At 34.2% G+C, this 24,679-nt stretch overlaps 1 protein-coding gene across 1 annotated transcript; it reads right to left on the reverse strand.

The window, feature by feature from the left end:
- Positions 1-1,473: 1,473 nt before the first annotated feature.
- LOC149772846 (uncharacterized) lies at positions 1,474-24,679 on the reverse strand. Its single transcript, XM_089947211.1, has 11 exons — positions 24,633-24,679; positions 23,418-23,681; positions 20,735-21,307; positions 20,339-20,517; positions 19,758-20,009; positions 18,752-18,873; positions 14,150-14,310; positions 13,249-13,352; positions 10,426-10,983; positions 9,553-9,571; positions 1,474-7,999 (listed from the first exon to the last, which is right to left on the reverse strand). The coding sequence occupies exons 3-11, from the start codon at positions 21,123-21,125 to the stop codon at positions 7,407-7,409; spliced, it is 2,379 nt and encodes a 792-aa protein (XP_089803337.1). The 5' UTR covers positions 21,126-21,307; positions 23,418-23,681; positions 24,633-24,679; the 3' UTR covers positions 1,474-7,406.

The following is a 24,679-nucleotide window of genomic DNA, read 5'->3' on the forward strand; positions in this document are numbered from 1 at the left end:
GTCGTGGTCTGTCGAAGGGGGTAAAAAAGAAAAGTGCAGATATTTCTGAAGGTTTTCATCCCGAATTAAAAAAAAAAAATACTCATAGTTTACATGCACCGTCCGAGACATTAGTGGCTTTAAAAGTTCATTACGGAAAACAGATATGTCAGAAGTAATTAAGATACTGACGTGAACTCTTTTAAAATAGATGTTTCAATACAGAGACGCAGATCACACAATTAAAGAAACTCATAGAGGTTGTCAACAAAATGTAGGTCTCTTTAAGTCTGTCAGATCCATCAGTTCGTGAGATCACTTCGTCGTATCTATGACGTTAATGGAAGAAGAGGTGATACTAGCGAAAGATACGACAAAGTCAGATTATGAAATTTAGGAGTATATTAATCATAACAATCACGAGGGGAGAATTATAATAATGAATTAATAATGTATAATTTTATGTAAATAAATCACAGTGTTCCAGCTAGATTTTAAAAAGGCAAAGTGACACCGGCATCAAAACGGAATGCAAGGCGCCATCTGATTCGAAAAGGCAAAGTGCCACCTGCATCAAAAGTACAATTCGTGCATGCAAATATTTCTAAAAAAGCAACCGTAGCCGACTCCCCTGGTAAACACCGATATGTTTAATTTCTTTTCGCGGGGATTAGTTGCCTATTTTAGTATGGTGCAGTGATTATTAATTATTTAAATTAGATAAAGGATAAATTATATCGTGTGAAATGTGAATAAACTAGCAAGGAACAATAATAGCTAATCCATGCAGCCTGAAGTTCTTATATTTATTGCATCTTTAGTTACTTCCCTTTACATTCGCGGATAATCCAAAATGAGTAATGGTCGATTGTTTAAATTTCCCAAATAAATATTAATACGAAGTTGTTCCAAGTCTCGTCAAGACTTGTTATGGATTTACTCATGCGAGAGATTACGTCCCAAAGGCCAGGAGTATCTTTGTTTCGTCAAATCAAAATCGTAAATTAAAAGTTGCGTTAAGTCAAAATCGTAAATTAAAAGTTGCATCTAGTGTAAGCAGATACAAAAATGCGGACGATTTTTATCAACGTCAACAAAATAAATAATTTACATTCTACCTTTTAAATGTCTTGCATTGAAACTACACAAGCCAATGACATTCTTTAACACGAATTAAGGCCTTGAAAATAAAATGATGATGACTTTCTCTAAAACTTATTAAGGCAAAATGTAAATATTCAAAGAGAAAATGTATGGCATTGGAAATATATTTTAGTTATTAATATTTTAAATTTTCACATTATTTGAAGATAAATTCTAAATAGAACAAAATAAGTGAAAATTCGGAAGATTCAGTAAATAAATAAAAAGAAACAGTCACATTAATTGGGTAGAACTGACAACATGAAATTAACCATCAGATAAGAAAATACTAAAAATCTGATTGCCAGAAAAGTATAAAGAAACATGTCAAATGATACAAAAGTTATTGGAGAAAAGTAAAGCAATTTATTTTTGTTTTGACGATACAAGCCACAGCAAAGTAAAACACAAACCTTTTTGAGCTTTATTGCTAGCTATAAACCTGACAATTAAACAATAGTTGAAAAGTAGCAAATCTCTTCAGCACATGTCACATATTCACAATAAACATAAAAATAGAATACTCTAGCTATTCGTTTCATATCACTGATAGCAGCGTACACACACACACACACACACAGAGAAACATGATATAAAATCATTCATTTGCATCTGGTAACAAACATGTATAAAGATCAAAATTAATTCACACACCACAGATATACATATATACATACTCAGTATTCACAGCAGCCCCATCACCTATGCAAAACAAAATGGGATATACTCAATTAATATATGGAGGATACCGAAAAAGCAAACAGTAGCATGAACCTAGATAGACCTGATTGACTAATCAAAGTATCTATACGAAGCCCTGTTACAGATCACTTATCTATACGAAGCCCTGTTACAGATCACTTATCTATACGAAGCCCTGTTACAGATCACTTATCTATACGAAGCCCTGTTACAGATCACTTATCTTCCGCTCGCCACCACGGTAACGATGTTATCCTGACGGGGAATAGCCCAGACTCAAAAGCAAATGAAACTTATTTGATGCGTGGACACAGAACTCTTAGACTTGGCAGCTTGAATCAAGAGGAATGGACACCTGTTTCCTTTTTCGTGTTTGGAATGGTTTATCTTCCTGGTGGTTTTGAATACTTACTGGTTATTACATGCTTTACATTTAATTGTTACCATCATCGTCATTATTGTATAATCTCATTTTTTTAAATATTTGAATCATGTTAGATACCCATATCCCTCTTTGCATTTGTTTGGATGGGATTTTGGAATAGTTTACCTTAATAAGGATTTTGTGTTCTTCTTGGTTTCTACTTTCTTAAACTTGTTTTCTTGCTCTTCATAGTTTTTTTTTGCGCTGGGATGCCATTGGGCGCTAAAGCATCCGTGCATACTAGCTCATTTTTAACATTGGAAGCAAGGAAGTAATTCATAATTCGTGTTTTCATTTATTGCCAGGTTTTACCTTTCTATGGCTTTTATGCAACTCTTGTATTTTACCTTTTTTAATCTTTACCTTACATTGACACCATAAAACCACGTTTGTGTTCGGGTGCCTTTGGATGCCACATTTGTTTGGAAAGGTTTATCTTCCTTGGGTTTAAGCGTTTTCTTTTAACTAACCGCTACATCTAAACAGGCCATGTACATAAAATAACAAATACTGATTAACAACTACATCTAAATAGGTCATCTATACAAAATAAAAAATACTGATTAACCACTATATATAAACAGATGATCTATATCTATATAAACTACAACAATACTGATTAACCTCTACATCTAAACAGGTCATCTACATAAACTACAACAATACTGATTAACCTCTACATCTATACAGGTCATCTACATAAACTACAACAATACTGATTAACCTCTACATCTATACAGGTCATCTACATAAACTAGAACAATGCTGATTAACCTCTACATCTATACAGGTCATCTACATAAACTAGAACAATACTGATTAACCTCTACATCTATACAGGTCATCTACATAAACTACAACAATACTGATTAACCGCTACATATAAACAGATGATCTATATCTATATAAACTACAACACTACTGATTAACCGCTACATCTAAACAGGTCATGTACATAAACTACAACAATACTGATTAACCGCTACATCTAAACAGGTCATGTATATAAACTATAACAATACTGATTAACCTCTACATCTATACAGGTCATCTACATAAACTACAACAATATTGATTAACCGCTACATCTAAACAGGTCATCTACATAAACTACAACAATATTGATTAACCGCTGCATTTAAACAGGTCATCTACATAAACTAGAACAATACTGATTAACCTCTACATCTATACAGGTCATGTACATAAACTACAACAATGCTGATTAACCGCTACATTTAAACAGGTCATCTACATAAACTACAACAATACTGATTAACCGCTACATCTAAACAGGTCATGTACATAAACTACAACAATGCTGATTAACCGCTACATTTAAACAGGTCATCTACATAAACTACAACAATATTGATTAACCGCTACATTTAAACAGGTCATCTACATAAACTACAACAATACTGATTAACCGCAACATCTAAACAGTTCATCCACATAAAATACAAAAAATGCTGATTAACAGCTATATAACATACAAATATACTGATTGACCGCTACATCTAAATAGGTGATCGACATAAAATACAACAATACGGATGAACCGTTTTTTCTATACATGTGATCAACACAAAATACAAAAATACGGATTAACAGCTACATCTAGACAAGTCACCTACATACAATACAAAAATGACGATTAAATTTCATTTGATGATCTCAAGTAGTTTCTGTCAAACAAAGTAGATGAGATACATAATATTGAAAAGGATGTACAAAAATGAAAATATTTTGTTAACGGCCTTCAATGTAATCAGGCTCTTTAAATATGTATACAAATATTCGAAAACATTGTTAGTGTCTGTCTCAGGTAGTATTTGCTTAAATGTTCTATGAATGTTTTCATAAAAGTAATAGTTCTAGAAAGTTAAAAATATGTGTAAGTATTTGAAAACTTGCTGTAACATTTTGCAATTCTAATCAGCCCTTTCTCATATGACAGAGTGTGTAATACTGTGTGGCTCCGAGTTTTATACGATTATGCTATCTAGCTATAACAAATCTGGAATGGATAGATAGATAGATGGATGAATTTACTGACCTACAGATGCATGGCTGTACAGGCTCAAAATATTGAATGGATAAACGGACGAATGGATGAATTTACTGACTTACATATCGATGGATGTACCGGAGCAACATAAATGGAACATAATAAGTACATTGTCGATAATATCTATATAGATACATTGTCCTATTCACATTTAACTCTGGTTCCACAAAAGGTGATTACCATAAATGACTGGTTGCCTTAAGGATTGAATCGTCGTTTATAACAATTACATTTGGGACATTTTCCTGTTTACTTGCAAAGCTTCAGCTTGTCTCCTTTTGAAATTTATCTATAAGGAAAAAAATAGGTTGTACAAATTCGGCACACTTTGTCTGGCCTTATTAATTAGTCTTTGACCTCATTGATTAGTCTTTAATCGGGCACAGTAACACTATTGATTATAGAACAATTAACGTATTATGTATTGAACACCTGGTATACCTTGAGGGAGGGATTGAATCAACAGAGGTACTAAAACTGGACACAGAACAATCGACGAGTTTCACATGGTGTTCTCTCCCCTGATTACTCTTCGCTTGAGAAGATATGAAAATGCATCATATGACATTTGAAGGAGAATTGTTCCAGTCAATCTTGTCGACTGAATAAGTGAAATGAATTAATCACCGTTTCATACAAAATAATTGTATTTAGTAAGCAGAGACAGGTGCGATTATATAATCAGTTGACGAGAAATTATTCTTTTAATCCACAACTCTGCAATAAAAATGACAGGTCTACTAGGTCACTTTATACAAGTACAGAGTTGTATGGTCTAACGAACTGATGACTCTCCTCTTATGCCAATCATGAAAAGTTGAAATAAATCATCAACTATTCTTCTAATGAACGATATGATTTTTCATAATACAAACCATGGTGGTAACTATTATTTCAAATGAAACACACTTTCAGTCAAGTTATCATAAAATGTTTTTGAACATAGATCTTCAAAGAGAACACTTAATTTTTTATTATTACCGAAAAGTAAAAATAATATAAAAGCTGTTATAAATTTGTCAAACAGCTTGCATTCTTTGCTATCTCAGAATAATGCGATATTCTACACGGGATATTATCTGTATTTGTCCAACAGTTTGCTTTCTTTACTACCTCACAACAATGCAGCATTCGTCACGGGACAGTATCTGTTTTTGTGACAATATTCATATTTTTATTTTATTTACACATTATCAGACATGGTTGACATGGATAGACAACATTTATTTCCAGAGCATATTTTCCTTAGTCTAATAATCTTCAGACAATTATCTACAACAACTGATGTCATAAACCTACTTCATTTAAGTTTATATTTGACCCCTCAGGTGTATGGTCAAATGAATTCACAAATAACGAATGAACAAACAGAAGGAATTTGGCAAGCATAAGATTAGTCAAGAAAAAATAAATGAAAGAATGAACAGGCAAACAATAGATGAATGTACTTAATAAGAGATACGTGGGAGAGTTATGAAATATGTGAATTTATACACATAAAAAGATTAAGCAAGTCGATCAGTACATACCACAATATTTTACAATCAGATACAAAACATGTTGCTCACCAAATAATACTTTTACTTTTCAAATGGACAATTTGATTTTAATGAAAGCTGGAAGTTCAATACGTTGCGGTGTGCAAATTATGAGATATGAACATAAGTTAGTTTTGGTTAGAGGTTTTATTGTGGCTTTTTATCAGACTGACTGCTTTTATTTACTTCTTTACGTGTTCTTTTCTACAGACTGATATCAATAGGAAGACATCATTTATTTCCACATGACACATGTGGTAGAACAATTAGTCGTCGAAGTTAGAATGCATTTAGTCCCTCAAAACTTGTTTTTCTGTGATAAATTGAAGATCTATATTTCTCATAAATTGTGTGTGAAATGAAAAGCATCAATATTTACATTACGATGTTAATACATGCAAATAATTGTTGTTCTTTGCAAACACAAATTGATGGCTAGTGGAGTAGTTAATGGATTAGCCTCCTCATAAGGATTCTCTACATGTGACAGACCCTTTGCATGAGCATGGAGAATGTTAAAGTACCTTTTTCACACAGCTCAAAATGTTCTGAATGTCCAGCTGAGAGATGGAGTGGGTGTGGAGGACTTAATCTGCCACTGCAAGTAATTTAAATCTTTCAGCACAAATCATTGCCTTCGGTTGATTTTGACTGTATATGGAAATAAAATGAATTTGTTTCTAATCTTTTTGCATGGTATTTGAATGGAATATGTTTTCAAGTAGACGGGACCATGCCATAAATTCACTTGGTCCTATGGCCATGACAACTAAAAAATTAAATAATTCCACGACATAACAAACTGATGATGTCACGTGATTGCTAATGTTAAATATATTTCTGTATTTATTTTTACTGCCTCATTTGTTTTGTAGTGTTAAGACACATGGACAGAGTAAAGGTACTGATAAGATCAAGCAATGGCTGTGGCTAAATTAATAAAACAAATGCATAGTAGTGGTTGGTTGCTGTAAATCTGTACTGAATGCATCATTTGGTCTCCCAATTATTGCATTCAGCATTTAATTCCTTCTCTGTTTTCTCTAAGGACAGTGTTGGCAGCACGCTAATTCAGTACACCTGACCTCAAACAGTTCAGAAGAATTGAATTGATAAAACTCAGTTGGATTTCTTGGCTATGAAAATGAGACAGTTAACTTGAATTATTATAATTTGTTGGATTTGCAGCTTGACATGCTGATAACTGACATTTAAATTTAATCCCCACCCCCTGTGGAAGATTAGACATTTTCTTAATATTCTAAAATTGTTGCAAATGTATATTATGTTTAAAAAAGCCCCACACCAATTTTTCTCTTTTGTACAGCTTTACAAGGAGATCAACTTGACCAGTCAGTGGATTAATACAGATGATCTTCTTTGGAATAAAATAACACCCATCACACGGTAGAATTATGAACAATTATGAATATAATACACACGTTCCGAGCTCTTTGTGGTCCCTGTCTCTTTAAGGAGTTTATAAAACACATGTTCCGGTCTATATTCAATCTTTTTCTTGAGCAGCTTATGCCAAAGCTGTTTCTATCTATATTGTTGCTATCTCTTCAAGCATTTTGTACACTCTTTTCAATTCTTTCGTAATTTCTGGTAGGTGAGAAAGGATTGCAAATGGCCGAGTCTGTTGAATATCTTTAATATCTTTCTGAATATTCTTTTCGAAGTCGGGGTCCTTACAAAGATTGCTGAGATCTGTCAGTGTGCGGGTAACCTGTGTCCACTTTGCTTTGAAGTCGTGTTCACTCATCCTCGTTGAGGAATAATGCGCTAGGTCATTTCGCTGTGTACGCAGGTCTGCTATTAGTTGCTTCTCCTGCTTACCGAGTGAAGGATATATGTTATTCAGAAGAGCAGATGCAAGGGTAATGTCATATTGATCTGGATCCGTCTGTCCACTTTGTGGGAATATAATATCCATTTGAGCTTGAGTAAAGACCTTCTTCGACTGAAGCTCTAGGATATCAGATTTCATGTTTTTCATGTACTGGTCAAGTGAAATATTGGTGTAGTGAAGCAATACCTTTCTGAGAACTTTGGTCCCAATATCAATGACCAGGGAAGAAAGTCGTGTGAATCGCTCTGTTGCACGGGCTAAACGTTCGGGTAACACATTGACAGGGACTGAAATATATGTGATGTGATGTGATTTTTATTTTTAACGTAGCTTTAACAATTTTTCAGTCATATCGCTACGATGTCTGCAATGTGGCAGTTTATAGTGATGTCTAGCACTGGGGCATCATGCCGCAGACATATAACATGGTGTCCCACCCATTCACATTATACTGACACCAGGCCGACCAGTCCTAACACTAACCTCTTAATGCTGAACGCCAAGCGAGGCAGCTGTTAGTACCATTTTTTAAGTCTCTGGTATGACTCGGCCGGGGATCGAACCTACGACCTCCCGCATCCGAGGCGGACGCTCTAACCACTAGGCCACCGGAGCAGTAGGACTGAAATATAATATTTCGGTTTAGACTTGTTCTCCTTATTCACAAAGGTTTAGAATCGATAGAAATTTTAAAACTCTTGATAGCTGAACGACAAATTGTGGGTTATAAAATCATAATCACCTGTCTGACATAATCCTTTCAATGTGGACTGCTCCGGTGGCCAAGTGGTTAGAGCGTCCGATCCGGATGCGGAAGGTCGCGGGTTCGAACCCCGGCCGAGTCATACCAAAGAGGTATTAAGAGGTTACTGTTAGGACTGGTCGGCCTGGTGTCAGGATAGTGTGACTGGGTGGGAGATCATGCCACATATCTGCAGCATGATGCCCCAGTGCTAGACATCACTCTAAACTGCCACACCGCAGACGTCATAGCGATATGACTGAAAAATTAGAGCGTTAGAGCGTCCGCCTTGGATCGGGTTGTCGCGGGTTCGAATTCCGACAGAGTCATACCAAAGGCTGATAAAATGGTACTAACATTTGCCTCGCTAGGCGCTCAGCATTACGAGGGTAGTGTTAGGACTGGTCGGCCTGGTGTCAGGATAATGTAACTGGTGGGACATGATGCTACATGTTTGTGGCATGATGCCCCAGTGCTAGACATCACTATAAACTGCCACACTTCAGACATCGTAGCGATATGACTGAATATTTTTGTTATAGTTACGTTAAAATTCCAAATCACACACACACACACACACACACACACACACACACACACACACTTCAAAATCAGTGGATTGTCGTAATGTCTCGAGTTGCCTCATTTACCACTCCTGACGATTACCTGTCTTTTCAGTAATACGCTCTACATAACCAAAGAGTAAATAAGCAATATGTATCCTTTTCAATCTATTCATGTAAATACAGTATCCTTAGTAAAGGTGGAATTCTTGCTGATCAATAATACGAACGAGTACAGAATTAGATATTTAGACAAATAAGTTTATAATTATATTCAACTCAAAAGTATGTTTAATGTGTTAACGTTCGATGTTCTTCATAACAGATTTTTGCAGATGTAAAAGCATACAGTATATGTTTTCAAAATGACATTCAGGAGGAATATTTCTTTTAACAGAAAGAAACTTAGGTTTAAACGAATTTTTTGTCTTTAAGTAGAACAGTTGGCTCTTATGTTAAAAGCATCCCAGAATAAATTTGGCGTTGGGGTACACTGCTCATAAAGTTTAATAGGAAATGAATTAGAAATACTCACTCTCCCTGTGGTTGTTCTCCTGGAGAAAATAATAAAATATAGAAAGAAAGAGTACAAACGATAAAGCAAGTAGTCTGAGCTCAGATAATATTTGAATGATAGAAGCTTAAAGAAAACCAATTGCAGGCATTGTATCATTGGAGTGAGGAAGGATGCAACCAGTATTTTTGGTAACTTCTTGTAAAACAAAATACAGTTAAACCATATAAAAATAAACACCTCTTCTAGGAAAAACGTAAGCGATGACACAAAGTAAGGATAATAAATGAATGAATACAAATCCCTTATACAGGCTTAAAGGCTTAAAACCCTAAAATTGTAGTGCATATAACAGGTGTAATAAAATATTTCAGTTACTAAAAATGTTTACGGTGCAATCATGTTATTTGTAAGAGCTTAAAGGTTTATGCATCTGTAGAAAACTCGTTGGATAAATAATAGTCCGATTACCACCCGACCCTAACTCCCATTTAGTATCCAATTTTAATTTTCTTGTAGAAGATGATTTATCTGAAACTAATAAAATTTGAATTTGAATTTTATTTTCGAAACGTTTGACTCCTATGGGAAACTTCAAATTTTGAACAATGATTATGCTTACTATAGATTTATAGCATACTTTTTCCATTGCTTAATGTAATATTAGCCAAAGGTAATATTTTATTGTGTGGTCCCCACGTTTCGTATTAATTTTCTCGATTCGGACTGTTGGTGCATACATGAATAAATTATGTTTAAGATGCTAGGTTTTCAGCATATTAGGACAATACCATTATGTAATAGTTAAATTCACAGGACTGTTTCAAACTGAAGGTTTTCTCTTTACTTAAAACAGTTGAAATATATTGTGGTAAGGAAAAGAGATTAAGTTACCTCCCAGAATCCTAAAAGTTCCCTTGACACCACGCAGTGAGATTTTTTGTGCGTGCTGCATCTTAATTCATCGTTATTTCGCAGAGTATTGATCGAATGCAGGCCTTCGTTAGTCAGTGATGATGATTCTTTACATTTGATGCAGATCTCCATCTCAGAACCTGGACACAAACATTCGGAAATCTCGGACAGAGCATTGTATAGATCATCCCTTATAGTCATACACAAATGAAGATCGGGGATTCGTCCTTTTCGGGTGAATCGGATTACTGTGGCCTGGATGACGAAGTCATTTAGTGAAAGTAGCAGTTGATGTTGCTCATCAAGATCAAATACACAAAGTCCTCGAAAGAGGAGGTATTTATTTCCTTCCTTCGCTGGCGTCCATTTAGACAAGCATGTGGCAAGAAGGCGATGGAATACTCCGACATGGATGAAGTTTGTCTTGGAACGGAAGCATAGTGTAGATGTCATAGTTGTGTCTTCATTCTGTTGAAGTTTCTTCACATCTTCAGGTGCAGGTGTGCTGACCATACAGGGTACCCAGTAATAATCAGTCTGAGGTAAAATAAATTTAGAATCTAATGATTCACTCAATTTAAAATGAATGGAAAATTCAGCAACAGTCTATGCCAAATTATCGTAAATGTCAAACATTTATTTAATGTTATACAACTTATTAGCAGTAATGCAATATGTCAAAAATATTGTCACACTCAGATGGAATATGTGGACTGAATATTGTAGTGGTATTATGGTTAGGTAGCTCCTCTGTGGTATCGCATTTAATACCATAATCCGGCATGTTATCAGTCACTCATCCAAGGCCTGTAATTATATTCATTTTAATCTGATTATTCTACCATACACGACCATATTACACCAGTTTCTTAACTGTCAAGAGATGCATTAGTATAATTTGGAATAACTTGTGCTCAATCGATCCTACGTGAATAAAGCTTAATTAATGTCATGCCACTTGAATGTTTGCCAATAAAGCGACAACAAATTTATAGCGGGAAGTTATTAAAATGTTTGCATTCTTTTCCTGCAACAGGATTTAGATAAACTAGTCTTTAATACAGTAAAGGAATACAAAATGCCTTTTGAAGGTAACATTTTTTAAAAGAAAGACAGAAAAGAATAATTTTTTAGACTGTTGCCAAATAGCCAAGTATACATTTTTATGTTACAGACTACTTATACCATTGTGTCAAATTTAATGATTTTAATTCATGCGCATGACATTCTCGTATCTAGAGAATATGAGCCTAAGAAAAATCAAAACTAGATCAAATCATTATGCATGAATGCGTGTTTATGTTATGGTTACCATATAATATTTCTGATGAAAGTAATCTTTCCTATCAAGATAATAGCAAAGAAGAGACGAAAGATCACCACCACCACAATCATCATCATGATGTGCAACAACATGAGCTTAGAGAAAAAAAGGAGGATTCTGAGTTGAAAACTTTTTATTTTCATTCTATGTAAACTCGAATACGTAAAACAGGTCTTCCAACCTCATTGCACATGAACAGTAAGAGCTAATAATAATCCATACATGTTATGAAAACACAGTAAGAACAAAGATCTCTTGAATGTTATGGTGATGCCTTCTGTTACATAATTACTTTGAAACCCAAAACATCGTGTCTCTGATTTAATATGTCCAAAAGATAAAGGAATAATAATAATAATAATAATAATAATAATAATAATCATCTCATTCTTTGCACAATAAGTTTTCAGTATGTTGATTGATGTAGTCAGGACTGTTAATTTTATTGTCGTTGTTGCTTTTGATATTGATGCTACTGTTATTCAATTTTAGAAATGCACTGAAGTTATTGTATCCTCTTAACTGAGCTATTGACAAGCATGCACCATTTGAATAGTAAGTCCTTGTCAGAGAGGTCTTGTATATCTAAACATTAATAATTTTGAGAAAACAAGAGGCTCCCTGTTTTAAAAGCAAGGTTTATTTAAGCAGAAAGTAAATAACAATACAACATCAAATAACTGACTGACAACAGCAATATAACATTTCCAATTTACTATTTTAAATAATATTACAAGAACAATATGAGACGTCACTTAGTGATGGATTCGGGATGGTACCTTGATGATGTCATTTGGAGATGTATTCGGGATGGTACCTTCATGACATTATTTAATAATAGATTCGATTTAATTTTGCTTTACAGAAGATAATTTAGTTATTTCGAATGCCTTTGTAATTATCATTATATTAGAATATATTTGATAATGCCTATTTCTAAACTATTTTCGAAACTTGTTTTATTTATAGGTATATGAACATTATAAAAAGTGACACAAAAAATAATTGGGAGACACAGCAGTAACAAACATGAGCGAATCTATGTTAAATTGTGCATCTTTTCTGAAGAGCTTAGCCGTGTTTTCCATTGCAGTGGACAGGATTTTGTCTGGAAGTGCTTAACCATGTTTGGACAGGTTACAGACGGTAATTAGACTACCGTGCTTCAAATACTTTGCTTTACAGCATATTAAGTCACGAAACATAAACGATATCTGTCTTTACCTGTTTTTACCTATTTGTATTAGTATAAATCACATTGTTCTGTTTTGTAACTTGTATATTGGCAAAATTCATACTTAAACTTTAACAGGACGTTTTATATCGAAGACGTTACCCTTCAATGTACCAGTTTTGTTCCATTATACCATACGTTATGTTCGAGAGTGTAAGTTTTGCAAATTGATAATGAGAATTAACATTTATGCATGAAACACATACACAAGATATAGGCAAAGATAGAGTACGTCTCTACTTACTTCTTCCTTATGCAATGGCTTTGCAATTATATTCAGCTTTTCCATTACGTCCAAAACGTATTCTTTGTACTGAATAATTTCAGAGTGTGATGCCCAAAGTTTTTCTGAAATTATACAATTTCTACAAGAATTAATCAAAATCATGACAAAGATGACACGATGAAATGGAGGTCCCGAGATCTCTTATGTCACATATATAGGTTTTGTTGCTAAATAAAATATTGACCGAGTATAAGTTTCATCAAAATCGCTTCATTAATAAAAGTATAATCTGCATCATCATCATCAAATCACATTCTAGTTTAACTCAACAATATTTGCCTATTTAGATGGTTAAGGAACTCTTATGAGAGCCATCAAAACCTCGTTCATAAATAAATATTCTGGTACATCCACAACGTTTAATCACCAAAACTAAACAACGCGTTTCGTTTTGTTGGTTATCTAATTCGTCACTTCTCTTGTTCATATAGAAAAGCTTGTCACAATCTGTTTATAAGTACAGCTATTGTACTTCTAAAAGTCAAGCAGTCGGAACTTATATCAGATCATTAATATCGAACTTGACTGAGAGAAAGCTACCTTTAAAGTTTATTTCATTTTGTTGTATTTAAAATGTTCGTAAATACAGCATGTAAAGTAATTGCTGACATGACACAATGGAAACAGGACCATGCCACAGGTCGTTTTCGTCTTTCGTCAAGATACTACTTATAAACGATATTAATTTTGTAACTGAGTACATTCTATTGTTTTGAGGAAGAAACAAAACTCACATTATTTTCTATTGGAAATGTTTGTAATTAGTATACTTCCATCTCTACATGATCAATTTTACTTTTGCATAGATGGAGTAAGAAAGGATCCACATAACAAAATATTTATTGACTAGTTATGGTACCTATAAGAGTACTTGTGAGCCTTCCAGTGTCCTTAAAAGCAAACCATTGTGCTGAGAGTTCTGGATGCCTCTTTATGACCTGGTCAGATGTTATCCAGATTCTCACGCCATGGATGAGCCACACAGGATCAAGCACAACTATCTTTCTCAGCTTTTCAGTGCTGGAAAGATAAAACAGGATATATTGAGATATACTAGAGATGACCACGTAGGCCATGATATGAGATATGCCGGCATGTGCACTATCGTCATTTGCAAAGTCTGTCACAACTGTATTAAAATGTCTATGGTCATATCAAATTACCTCTATTTAATATCGAATGAAATTCTTTATTCAGACCTTAATTATCATTTACCTTAGTGCATGTAAAATTTTGTACACAATAATTGGAAATTAATTTTAGGCAAAACGTAGTTTTGTTGGTAGTAGCGCGGGGTGGGTAGGAAAGTTTCGAGCAGGAGTACAAAAGAGAGGGGTCATGCCCCTCCTCATGAAACAAATAGTTTACAAAAGTTTCCCTGATTGTCCCCATTCTGTGAGATTAAAATTATCTGTTCCGCATTAAATATATACAAATGGCAGGATTCATTACAGGAAACATAAGCGCTCGCAAACCTGACATGAACATAACCAATGGTCACATGAACCGTGACAAATATACCCGGATTAAAACAAAAGAAATGAATGAACTGTATTACCAATATATTTTACGGAGTAGTCCAGCAAAAGCGATAAACTGCTGTCCGTGAATAGGTTTTGCTGAAGTCAGTTGGGTCCGGTGATCATATATTCAACAGCAACTGGACCCACCAGATTCAAATCTTGTCTTTGCGAAGGTACATCCAGAAGATAAAACATCGAAAAGGTTGACTCTGTCTGCTCGCCGACAGACTTATTATGTTTCAGATCGAGATGTTACGTTCAAACGTGAGGTCCGTAGAGATGTCTCTGATTTCAGGAAAGAAATCGAATCTAAGTTTTCGAAACGTCAGAACGTATAACCATCCTTAGCTACGATGTTTGGGCTTGAGAAGCGATATCCTCTTTCCTGGCCATCACTGGATGAATGAAACATTTCTTGTTCTACGCATTTTCTCTGTGCGCTTCGAGTAATACTTATAAGAACGGACTTCGAATTTCGTGGTTGATTCTCTCAACCGATCAAACGAAGAGAAGAAACCCATGACGATTCTGATTGAACACTCATGGCAGCATATTTTTTAGCTACAAAGCTTGATCGTGGCCTTAGAGATCTAATCTGAACTGAAGATAATTCAGGGCCATTGCGAAGCATGTAACTAGTTCACCTGCATTCCGAAGTTACGTATGTCTTGTACAATAATAGCTTCAGCGTCGTTGTGGCTAAAGACTTGAATTGGTCGGAATCGTGCCATGTCAGAACGCATCAGCGGTTCCATTTGGGAAACAGAATAAATGAGTTTCTTTTAACCTATTCAAGTAAATATTGACTGGCGTTTATTATATGTCTTTTTTATGACGAATATATCCACTGCCATGATGGTTAATGATTTTAGAAATTATTTGATTGGAACTGTGTGTAAATGTGTCTACCAGAACAGCCAGAAAAGGAAGTCAGCCAACTGTGAGACTCAAAACGACGATGTTGCTCACTTTGCACCAATCCACAAACATGGGTCTTTTTAATTTGTACGACATCAAAATTGTGGGATTTTTATCTCGCGAAATTCCATAATCGAAGGTTGAACTTCCATTTGCTGCATATCTATGCTGACAAGTGCCAGGCATAAAGGAGGATCACGTCCAAACAGAGATGACTTAAATAAAATTCGTGTGCCCGCGATTGCCTTTGTAGGTTATTCTTCGCCGAGATTTTGTCTGGACACGTATGATGCTAGATCGAGTAGATCGTTGACCCAAAACGTGTCCCATTTAAGAGGGTCTCTCAGAATTAGGTTGCAGTTCTATCTCTCAGTTTCTGCATTACCCTTGGTATTAAAACCATGGAGAAGGAGGCGGATAGGAAGGGGAGGGATAGGCAAAGTTCCTAAACCAATCGCAACTGATTGATAGGCGTTTAGTTCTGGGACCGGAGAGACACATGTGGGCCATGCATAATTCAACATTGTGGAAAGTTTATCATCGAAAGTTCCAAAAGCGCACAAATCCAATGAAAGATGAATTGCTGAATGTATCATTCGGTACAAAGGATCTAGCCTTTTGTGACAGCTTGTCGGCCTGAACCTATCTGATTTGTATGGGTACAGATAATTCAGGGGGCCAGCGCAGAAAGTTCTTTAACAGAATACATAGATCGGGCCATTTGGTCTCCTCCCCTCCCCTGTTTGATAAGGTAGATCACTATTACCACCTTGTTCGACATGATGACAACTAATTCAAGTAAAACTGGTCCTTCCAAAAATAAAAAGCAGTGATTTCAATTATTATTTTCAATAATGTGATGTGTAGCGTGCTTCCTCCTGAATCCGCTAACCGCTTACCGTCTCGAAGCAAGACAATATGTGGGTTCCCCAACCGTAAGAAATGGAGTCCGAACATACCAGAAGTTTTGATTGAAACTTTATCAGACAAATTTCTGCCATGAACTAACCTTTTTTGCACCACTGGCAAATAAATAATATTACCTCGGTCATGAGCAAGACTCTGATCGAACAGGAAGGAAAAATAGGTGATTAACAGCCCAAACATGCCCACAAACCAGAATCACAGCAAAAGTTATTTACAAAATAGGAAATATATATGCATTGAGCGAGAATAACAATGAGCAACACGCAAAAGATCGATCAGGATAAGCGACGTTCAGAGCTGCAAAAACATAAATAAGCAAATAAATATTGACTAAAAGTTAAAAAAGTAAAATGTTTACTAGATTTAGTAAATATAAACTATATTATATTGAGTTTCTGCATACATGGTTTTAGATCAGTTATTCAAAGGGTTTCGTGAGGTTTTACAGGACTATGTAGATAGTACTGAACGAGAACGTAAAATTGGCGCCGCCTATATATGGGCAAGGGGAGGTAATGGGTAAGAGATTCTTCTATTTGTCTATATGGTAGATAGACAAAATAACAGATTGTCGTTCCTTCTTTGGAAGGACTATATGCTTGAGACAACAGTTTAGCTTCCAAACGTGATTGGGGAATACATTGAAAGGAGAAAAGTAACAGATGTTTGTGCATCGATGCATCTTCCAAGTTATAAACAAATGAAATTTATTTAGGTAAACTAAGTTACACTAAATCAATATTTTGCAAATAAAGCAAACAAGACACTTTGTGTATAAATCTCCATGTACTTATAGGAAATATTTCAAATTTCGCTTAATTTTATGAGCAAAGGTTTTACTCATCACTTGAAGACGAAGTTGGAAAGTTTGATTCATATATACGATAAAATTCCCATCTGTGCATTTTTCATGTAGAAAGAATTGGCACTAGATATGCTTTTATAGACAGTTCCGTGTCTGTTATATTGCAGCTGAATATGTCCTTCTGCAAGGAAGAGACCTAGGCAAAATTCAAAACTGTGCATGCAGAGGAACACTGTTATCACATAACACATTTTATGAGGTTTTTGTCATTGATATGTCTTAACAACTCCTGGCATTACATTACCTGAAAAGTCTGAACCACGTGATTATTTTAGATGGGAAAATGACTACTGTTTTCGTTACATCACCGATTAGATAGTACTGGAATCTTGATGATTATTTCGGTGCATAACTGTACATATTGACATGTTAAAAACATAAGCGAATAATGTGAAATGTTCATATGTCTTTAAATCTATTTGCATATCATCCATTTTTTTTACTTATACAGCAGGCTTACTTAGACACTTTGATACTATTGCTTCTTTTTATGGTGCAAACTCTTTACTTAACAATTAATATAATGTGTCTGTCACGGAATTATATAAATCCTTTTGTTTATTAAATACATGTACTCAGGTTTCGTTTTTGTATACAACGATGCCCGAGGGTGATTTATATATATTGTACAAAGATTTCGTTGCATTTATTTGTATTTTTATTATTTAGTTCGTGCGGATTATGTTAACTGATCCAATATTTTGATATTATACGCACGTATTAATCATAATTATTTGATCATTCAAGTCTTTTATCATTAGACATTGTATTTGTATCACAATCAAAAGTGTTATGGTGCAAATCGGAAATCGCACTCGTTTATCTTGTTACAGTGGCTATCCAATGGTAATAAGCAGTGTTTAATGGAATTTAACCTAAGATAAACTTTACACATTACTAATAATCAAGATCGAAAATAAATAAATTATTAAATAAATTATTTAGTTATTAATTAACTGTTACATTAATAATTGATAAAGATCGAGATAAATTAAGGTATAATGAATTGTCTCTGAAAATGAGGATTAGATATGATACGGTCGTCCATTTGCAGTAAGGTGAAGCATTCCTTAGTTGACGTGTCTTTTCTCTTGTTCTTTAGGCTGTGTACAAAATATAATTTATGTCCGGAACTTGCATGTAATATTGAAGGTAATCACTAATGTTTGAAATACAGTGTCCATAAAATTAAAAGGTTTTAGTTATTTAGATTAACTACGCTACTTACTTGAAGAATACGATGTTTCCCATATCGTGTTCAAACCTGAGAAAAAGATCAATTTCCTCTGGCTTTTCAATCCGGACTTGAAGGATCTCGTTGAGCCTGTTCACCTCATCATAATCGATAACCTGCAGATACGCACAAATATATACTTAAAAATAAGAGTTTGAAATTACTTTTGGATTCCATCAGAATGTAAACATTTAAGTGAATTTAGCATGACATCGTCTAGAACACGAGATGAAAAACATTTCCGCTGTAGATTATGTAGTTTATTTCTAACAGAAATGTTTTAATTCAATAGCAGTATTCGGTAACACACTGTCTAAGCCAGTATTCCATATCTGCACACTTTTGAGTGACCATGGTTGAAACCGGGTTCATCAAATCACTGTTGCAACAACAAATCGAATTTTTCAACATTTTAAAACAGCAACAAACTATAGGACAGTATCTGAAACTTCACTATGCGTGTTGTCCAGAAACCAAGTTTAATAACATATTTAATAATCAATTAACATTACCGCGTCATTTGTAGGAAACTCAGTCGGGATACCCGTTGCAGTTTCCTGTGCGATATAATTCCAAATTGTTTCACACTTGAAACCAAATACTCTTATATATTTTGTATATCCTTTTCTTGCGGTTTAGCTGCTTTCAGGTCCTGGAAAATTGTTTATCTATTTGTTTGACAAAACTCGCAAAAAGCTTGATAGGTCTTTATTTACAATGTAATTCAATTGAAACAGCTTTGGCCATGTCATATATATATATATATATATATATATATATATATATATATATATATATATATATATATATATATATATATATATATATATATTAGTATATAATTGAAATACGCTAAAGGTGTACAGCTACATACATGCTCACTGAATTGAAAACAAACTTTGATTTAACCAAAATTTATATTGAAGTCTGCCATGAAAACTAATATATATATATATATATATATATATATATATATATATATATATATATATATATATACCTGCGTTCCACTATTCCTTTTCTCCATGAGTGCGTTTGAGAGAAGTATCCATCTAGCGGGAATTTCTTGTCCCCAGTACACCTGGTTTTGAGCTACCTGAAGTATTTTAGACTTCAATGCATCTATATTGGGATCAGATCCTAAATTACTGATGGCAAACTCCTCGTCAGCAATATGTAGAAGCAGAGGACCGTTCTTCAAGACATTTCTGATGGCATTAAAATATTCCTTCTTTCTCTGGTCTAACGAATCCTACAAAATAGTAGAAAATAACACAATTTAAGTCTCCCATAGAGAACATTTTGTAAAATGTAGAGTAATACTACTTACCAGGTTGAAATTAATTGACCAGTATAATTATCCAGCAATGATACTTTACACGATCGACATCACTATCATACTCAAATTACTAATGTATTTCAATCTTTTGTAATTTTATATTAATGTTTCCGTTACTTGACTAAAATATCCGTACGTGCGTTAATTCGTAGTAACCCGGTATAAGACACGACATATTCATCTAGATATATACTGGCGAATAAAGTTTCTATTAAACTTTACGTAAGGAAACTTTGTTATACCTTTGGAATTTCATCAGAGTGCGTTCCTACAAGAATTACACATGGACGATTCCCAGTGGCTCCTTGAACAGTTGCTCTGCATTCTTCTAATTTGGTTTTTTTTTCTTCTCTTTGCATTATTTCATCTTGTGGTATGAAGACGTGTGAATGGACTGAATTCAACCAAAATGTGACGTGTTCTGGAAAAGAGAAGTCAAAATGATGATTTTAATACTACTAATGGCCATTATATTCATTATTTTATTACTTATCGTCCCATTCAATGTGTATTTTAAAGACGTATTTGTCAAAAAGAATGCTTTGATGAATTACTTTCCATTAAACACTGTTTCATGATAAATTTCCAGTGAAACAGTAATTAAAAGCTGGTTATCTCAGCAAATCGTTAGGTCTTACCCTGTATACTGCAGGTTCTTTTTCCACTCACATCAAGGCTACATGTCCCCTCCTCGACTGCATCTGTCAGCTGCAAGCTCATATCTGTCACAAGCAGGTATAATGTTCTCCAGGACATAAAGGCCTGATGGGTTGTGCCGAAAGTAGATTGGCCTGCAAAATCTAGGAGACTAACATCAGATGATTCACTCTTTGGAACCGGTAAGGTTTTCGCTCTCTCAAAAAATTGTTGAATTTCCTCTGGAAGCGTTCTTCTCTCCGTTTCGTTTTGTATCTTTACTACTTGCTCCTCATCAGATAAATGGGAGACTGGTAGAGTACCATTCTCCACTGTAATATGGCCAGGTTCTTCTTCTTCACTGAATGTACGTTTATAAAATATGCTTTGCATGTCTACATCAAAAGTTGACAATACATTTTTTGCATCACGAGGGGAAGGTTATGACCTTATCATATTGGATATATCATTTACAGGGTCAATCGTCATAACTTCAGTTACATCCGTATTGTTTGGTGATCGCCCATATTTGTTAAGTATACTGGTTATTCGTTGATCATTGATGGAACGTTCATCTGAGAAAATATTAAACATACTATAACATAAAACGAATGAGAAATAATAAATTATTAAAAAGTAAGAAAGAATTCGATTATCTTGGATAGAAAACTAAACGCCCATCCCATTTCAGTAGACTTCTATGTAGCTATCCATTATTATTTCCAGAAATCATTTCTTCCTCTTTCAGTCATAGTTATCGTAACCTTTTCTTTTCTGACCCTTAATTCTACAGGATCTATTACCCTAATGTCTTCTATCCAAAAGGTCTGGGTCAGGTATCTGATCAGGTATGGGTCAGGTATTTTATATAGAAAACATATTTCTACTTACCTTTATTAGCATTGAACCTTTGATCTTTTGAACCCAAATAAAGTCTTTTTTTCCTCAAGCACAATGTGTCAACAAGGTTTCTTTGTTTTTTGTAATGTAGGAAATATTTTACAGAATGAGGAACATATTTCTTATTTCAGTCACAGTGAACTTTGACTTTTAGTCTCCGAATCAAAAGAGTTCTCCCTTACACCTTATGCAAGCTATTAATACATTTCATCAAAAAATAAATAATGCAATGAAAATAATAACAGACTTTCACGAGGATGGACATAATAACATAATCCACCTTGTGGCGGCGGAAGTATAAACGTATAAACAATTGAGAATATGATGGTGTAAGACATCTCCCAACAGAATACGTTATGTTAATCTTTGTTTCGTGGGACGTTGTTCGATATTTACCATTTGAGTACAAATAATATGAAACTAATCAAAATATCCCATTTCATGTTATGTTTGGTTATTAGAGACTGTTAGAAACGTAAAAAACGTGAAAACAGGTACTTTCCATGCAACGTATGTCATTATGAACTTAATTATTTTGGTTCGAACGTGAATAACTTATGTAATGTTTGGTGTGTAAATACTATCAAAGCACTAGTTACGATTTGAGTAACTGGGATGAAAAAGAGGCTAAGCAATTGTTTTCAGGCATTTATGTGACCCAACCTATTTCGAAGCTTGGCCCTTTTGAGAACAAATCCATCGCTGTTTGTATCACTCAATTTTTCTAAATATTTGTGACTGGATACTTGACTTCAAATGTACAAAACCAATAGAAGCCATGTTTTTATTCCAAAAAAGCATCTAACACCCCAGAAACATTCTTACAGTTGAAACCAGTGTTATCACAATAAGCGACAAATATATTTTCCTTTTCGCTCCATTTCTCTACAAATAATAGGAGTAATAATTCACCTCTAACCCTTTGTTATTAGATCAGCCATATTTATATGCATACTTACGTAATGATATTTAATATTGTTTAAATTTAAATTTAATTCTGTGTTTTGGTTACACTATTGATATTGTTTGCAGGATAAGTGTCCCATATTATGTCAGGCTCTGCTACTATGCTGCCAACACTATACCATAGTACGAAATTCTTTTCTTAAGTTGATGCTTTATCATATTATTGTTATGTATCAGAAGTTTGCTTTGCTGTGGGATAGGATTTACTATTGGGTTACATTCGGTTCTTCGCTGCTTTCTGTGCAAAAATGTCATGAAATGAAATTTAGTTTGACATTGGAAAACAATGTAAACAATCAATGCATCATAAAGCAATGCCAGAAATTACAATAGAACAAGTTTCAGCATGATTTAAATTAAAATAACGTCGGGGTAGCCTGCTAGGATATAAACTATGTTTTACTTAAGCATCAAGAGTACATAACATATTCTATTCTATTACATCTAGTACAGAAGATCGAAAGCGGAAATTCCTACACAATCAAAGCAATAAAACGTGATTACACAAGTTTAATTATACTAAATTAGTCAGTAGAGGGTGAATGTGTAATGTTGGCATCAGAACTATTCAGTTCGAGGACCACAGTATGAGTGAACTGAGTAAATTTATAAGTAAGTTACAACTGTATGTTCATCAGCTTCAATTAATGTAAACTTATAACGGGTTTGTTTAACGTCTTAAACATTGCACATTTTTAACTGTTAGTTTGTTTTAAGTTTTATAATCTCATATGGTTTGGTATTGAAATAGTAGTTCGTTAGCAGAGTCAGATTATGTCTTGCTTTCATTTATGACTGATTCTGCAACAATATACAAACCTATCTTAACTGTCCTTGTCCATTCTTTTGTGGCATGATCTATCTGACAACATCTGGTATGTACATCAATTCCCTCTGTTGATTCCGTATCATTTTCCTTGACTTGTTCTCCAATCAAGCGTCTGGTGAGAGAAGTTTTTCCCACGCCTTGGTGCCCTACAATCATCACTCTAATGTTGTAGACTTTTTCTTTTCCAGCTGCAAGTGCCTCAGTGTATACCATTTGAGAGCGTTCATCCATATTGAGTATTTCAGGAGGCAACACTAGCAGGAAAAAGAAACCAAAGTTAGTGCCCGTCATTTCTGGATCACTATCGTTGAGTTCTTTAAGTGGACACTGGTACGATTGTAGAATAGTGGCTTTCGTTTGCTGTTTTGGTTGATGATTCAACTGCATTTATGACAGTCATTTTTTAAGTAGATTATTAAGCAACACCTACAATTTCTACATTAGTGCTTTAAACGTCGTCGTATACATAAAACATGTCATGCTGCACGGTGCAATGTTTTGTTATATATATATATATATATATATATATATATATATATATATTGGCCAATGTGTTCCGATTGGCGAAGGTGTCATAATGAGAAGGGAAAAGGAAAATATTTGATATATAGAATGGCAAATAATCAGATTAAATGAATCGTGTGTGCAAATATATTTAAAATGGATGCACACTTAAATATGAAGCCTAATACAGAAAACAACATACGCACATATAATAATAATAATAATAATAATAATAATAACTACAACAACAAAAACAATACAAGGTGTCCTATAATGTGAGCAAAACGAAACATGCAAATGTTCAAAACGTAATCATCAATAAAGCAAAATTACATTTTACAATATCTGTACCGTATTGTTACCAATGAGTTTGAATTTATTTTCAAAATAAATATCAAAAGAAATATAATTAAATGTATGCTAAATGTGAATCTTGTATATGAATGTAAATATAAAACGTTCACCGTCAATTGAATTCATTTACAACAAGATGAAATAAGGAAAAAATATAATGTTGGCACTGTTTATAGGGACTATAGCAGAGTTTAAAAAGCAACTGAAAGGCAATCTATAAAATGCAGAAATGCAAGTTTATGAGATCAAATCAAAACGCGTCTAACATCATAAGCTTTCAAAATAAAAATAAAATGAATCGAAATTCATTCAAACACAGAAACGCATTTGGACTGATTTGTACTTACCCCCATGCTCTGAAGAAATCGGATGTGCACCAGAATCCATTTCCTCT

The sequence above is a fragment of the Sinohyriopsis cumingii genome, unplaced genomic scaffold, assembly GCF_028554795.1.
Source record: "Sinohyriopsis cumingii isolate HCF-2022 unplaced genomic scaffold, ASM2855479v2 utg001101l, whole genome shotgun sequence".
In the NCBI taxonomy this organism is placed as follows: Eukaryota; Metazoa; Mollusca; class Bivalvia; order Unionida; family Unionidae; genus Sinohyriopsis; species Sinohyriopsis cumingii.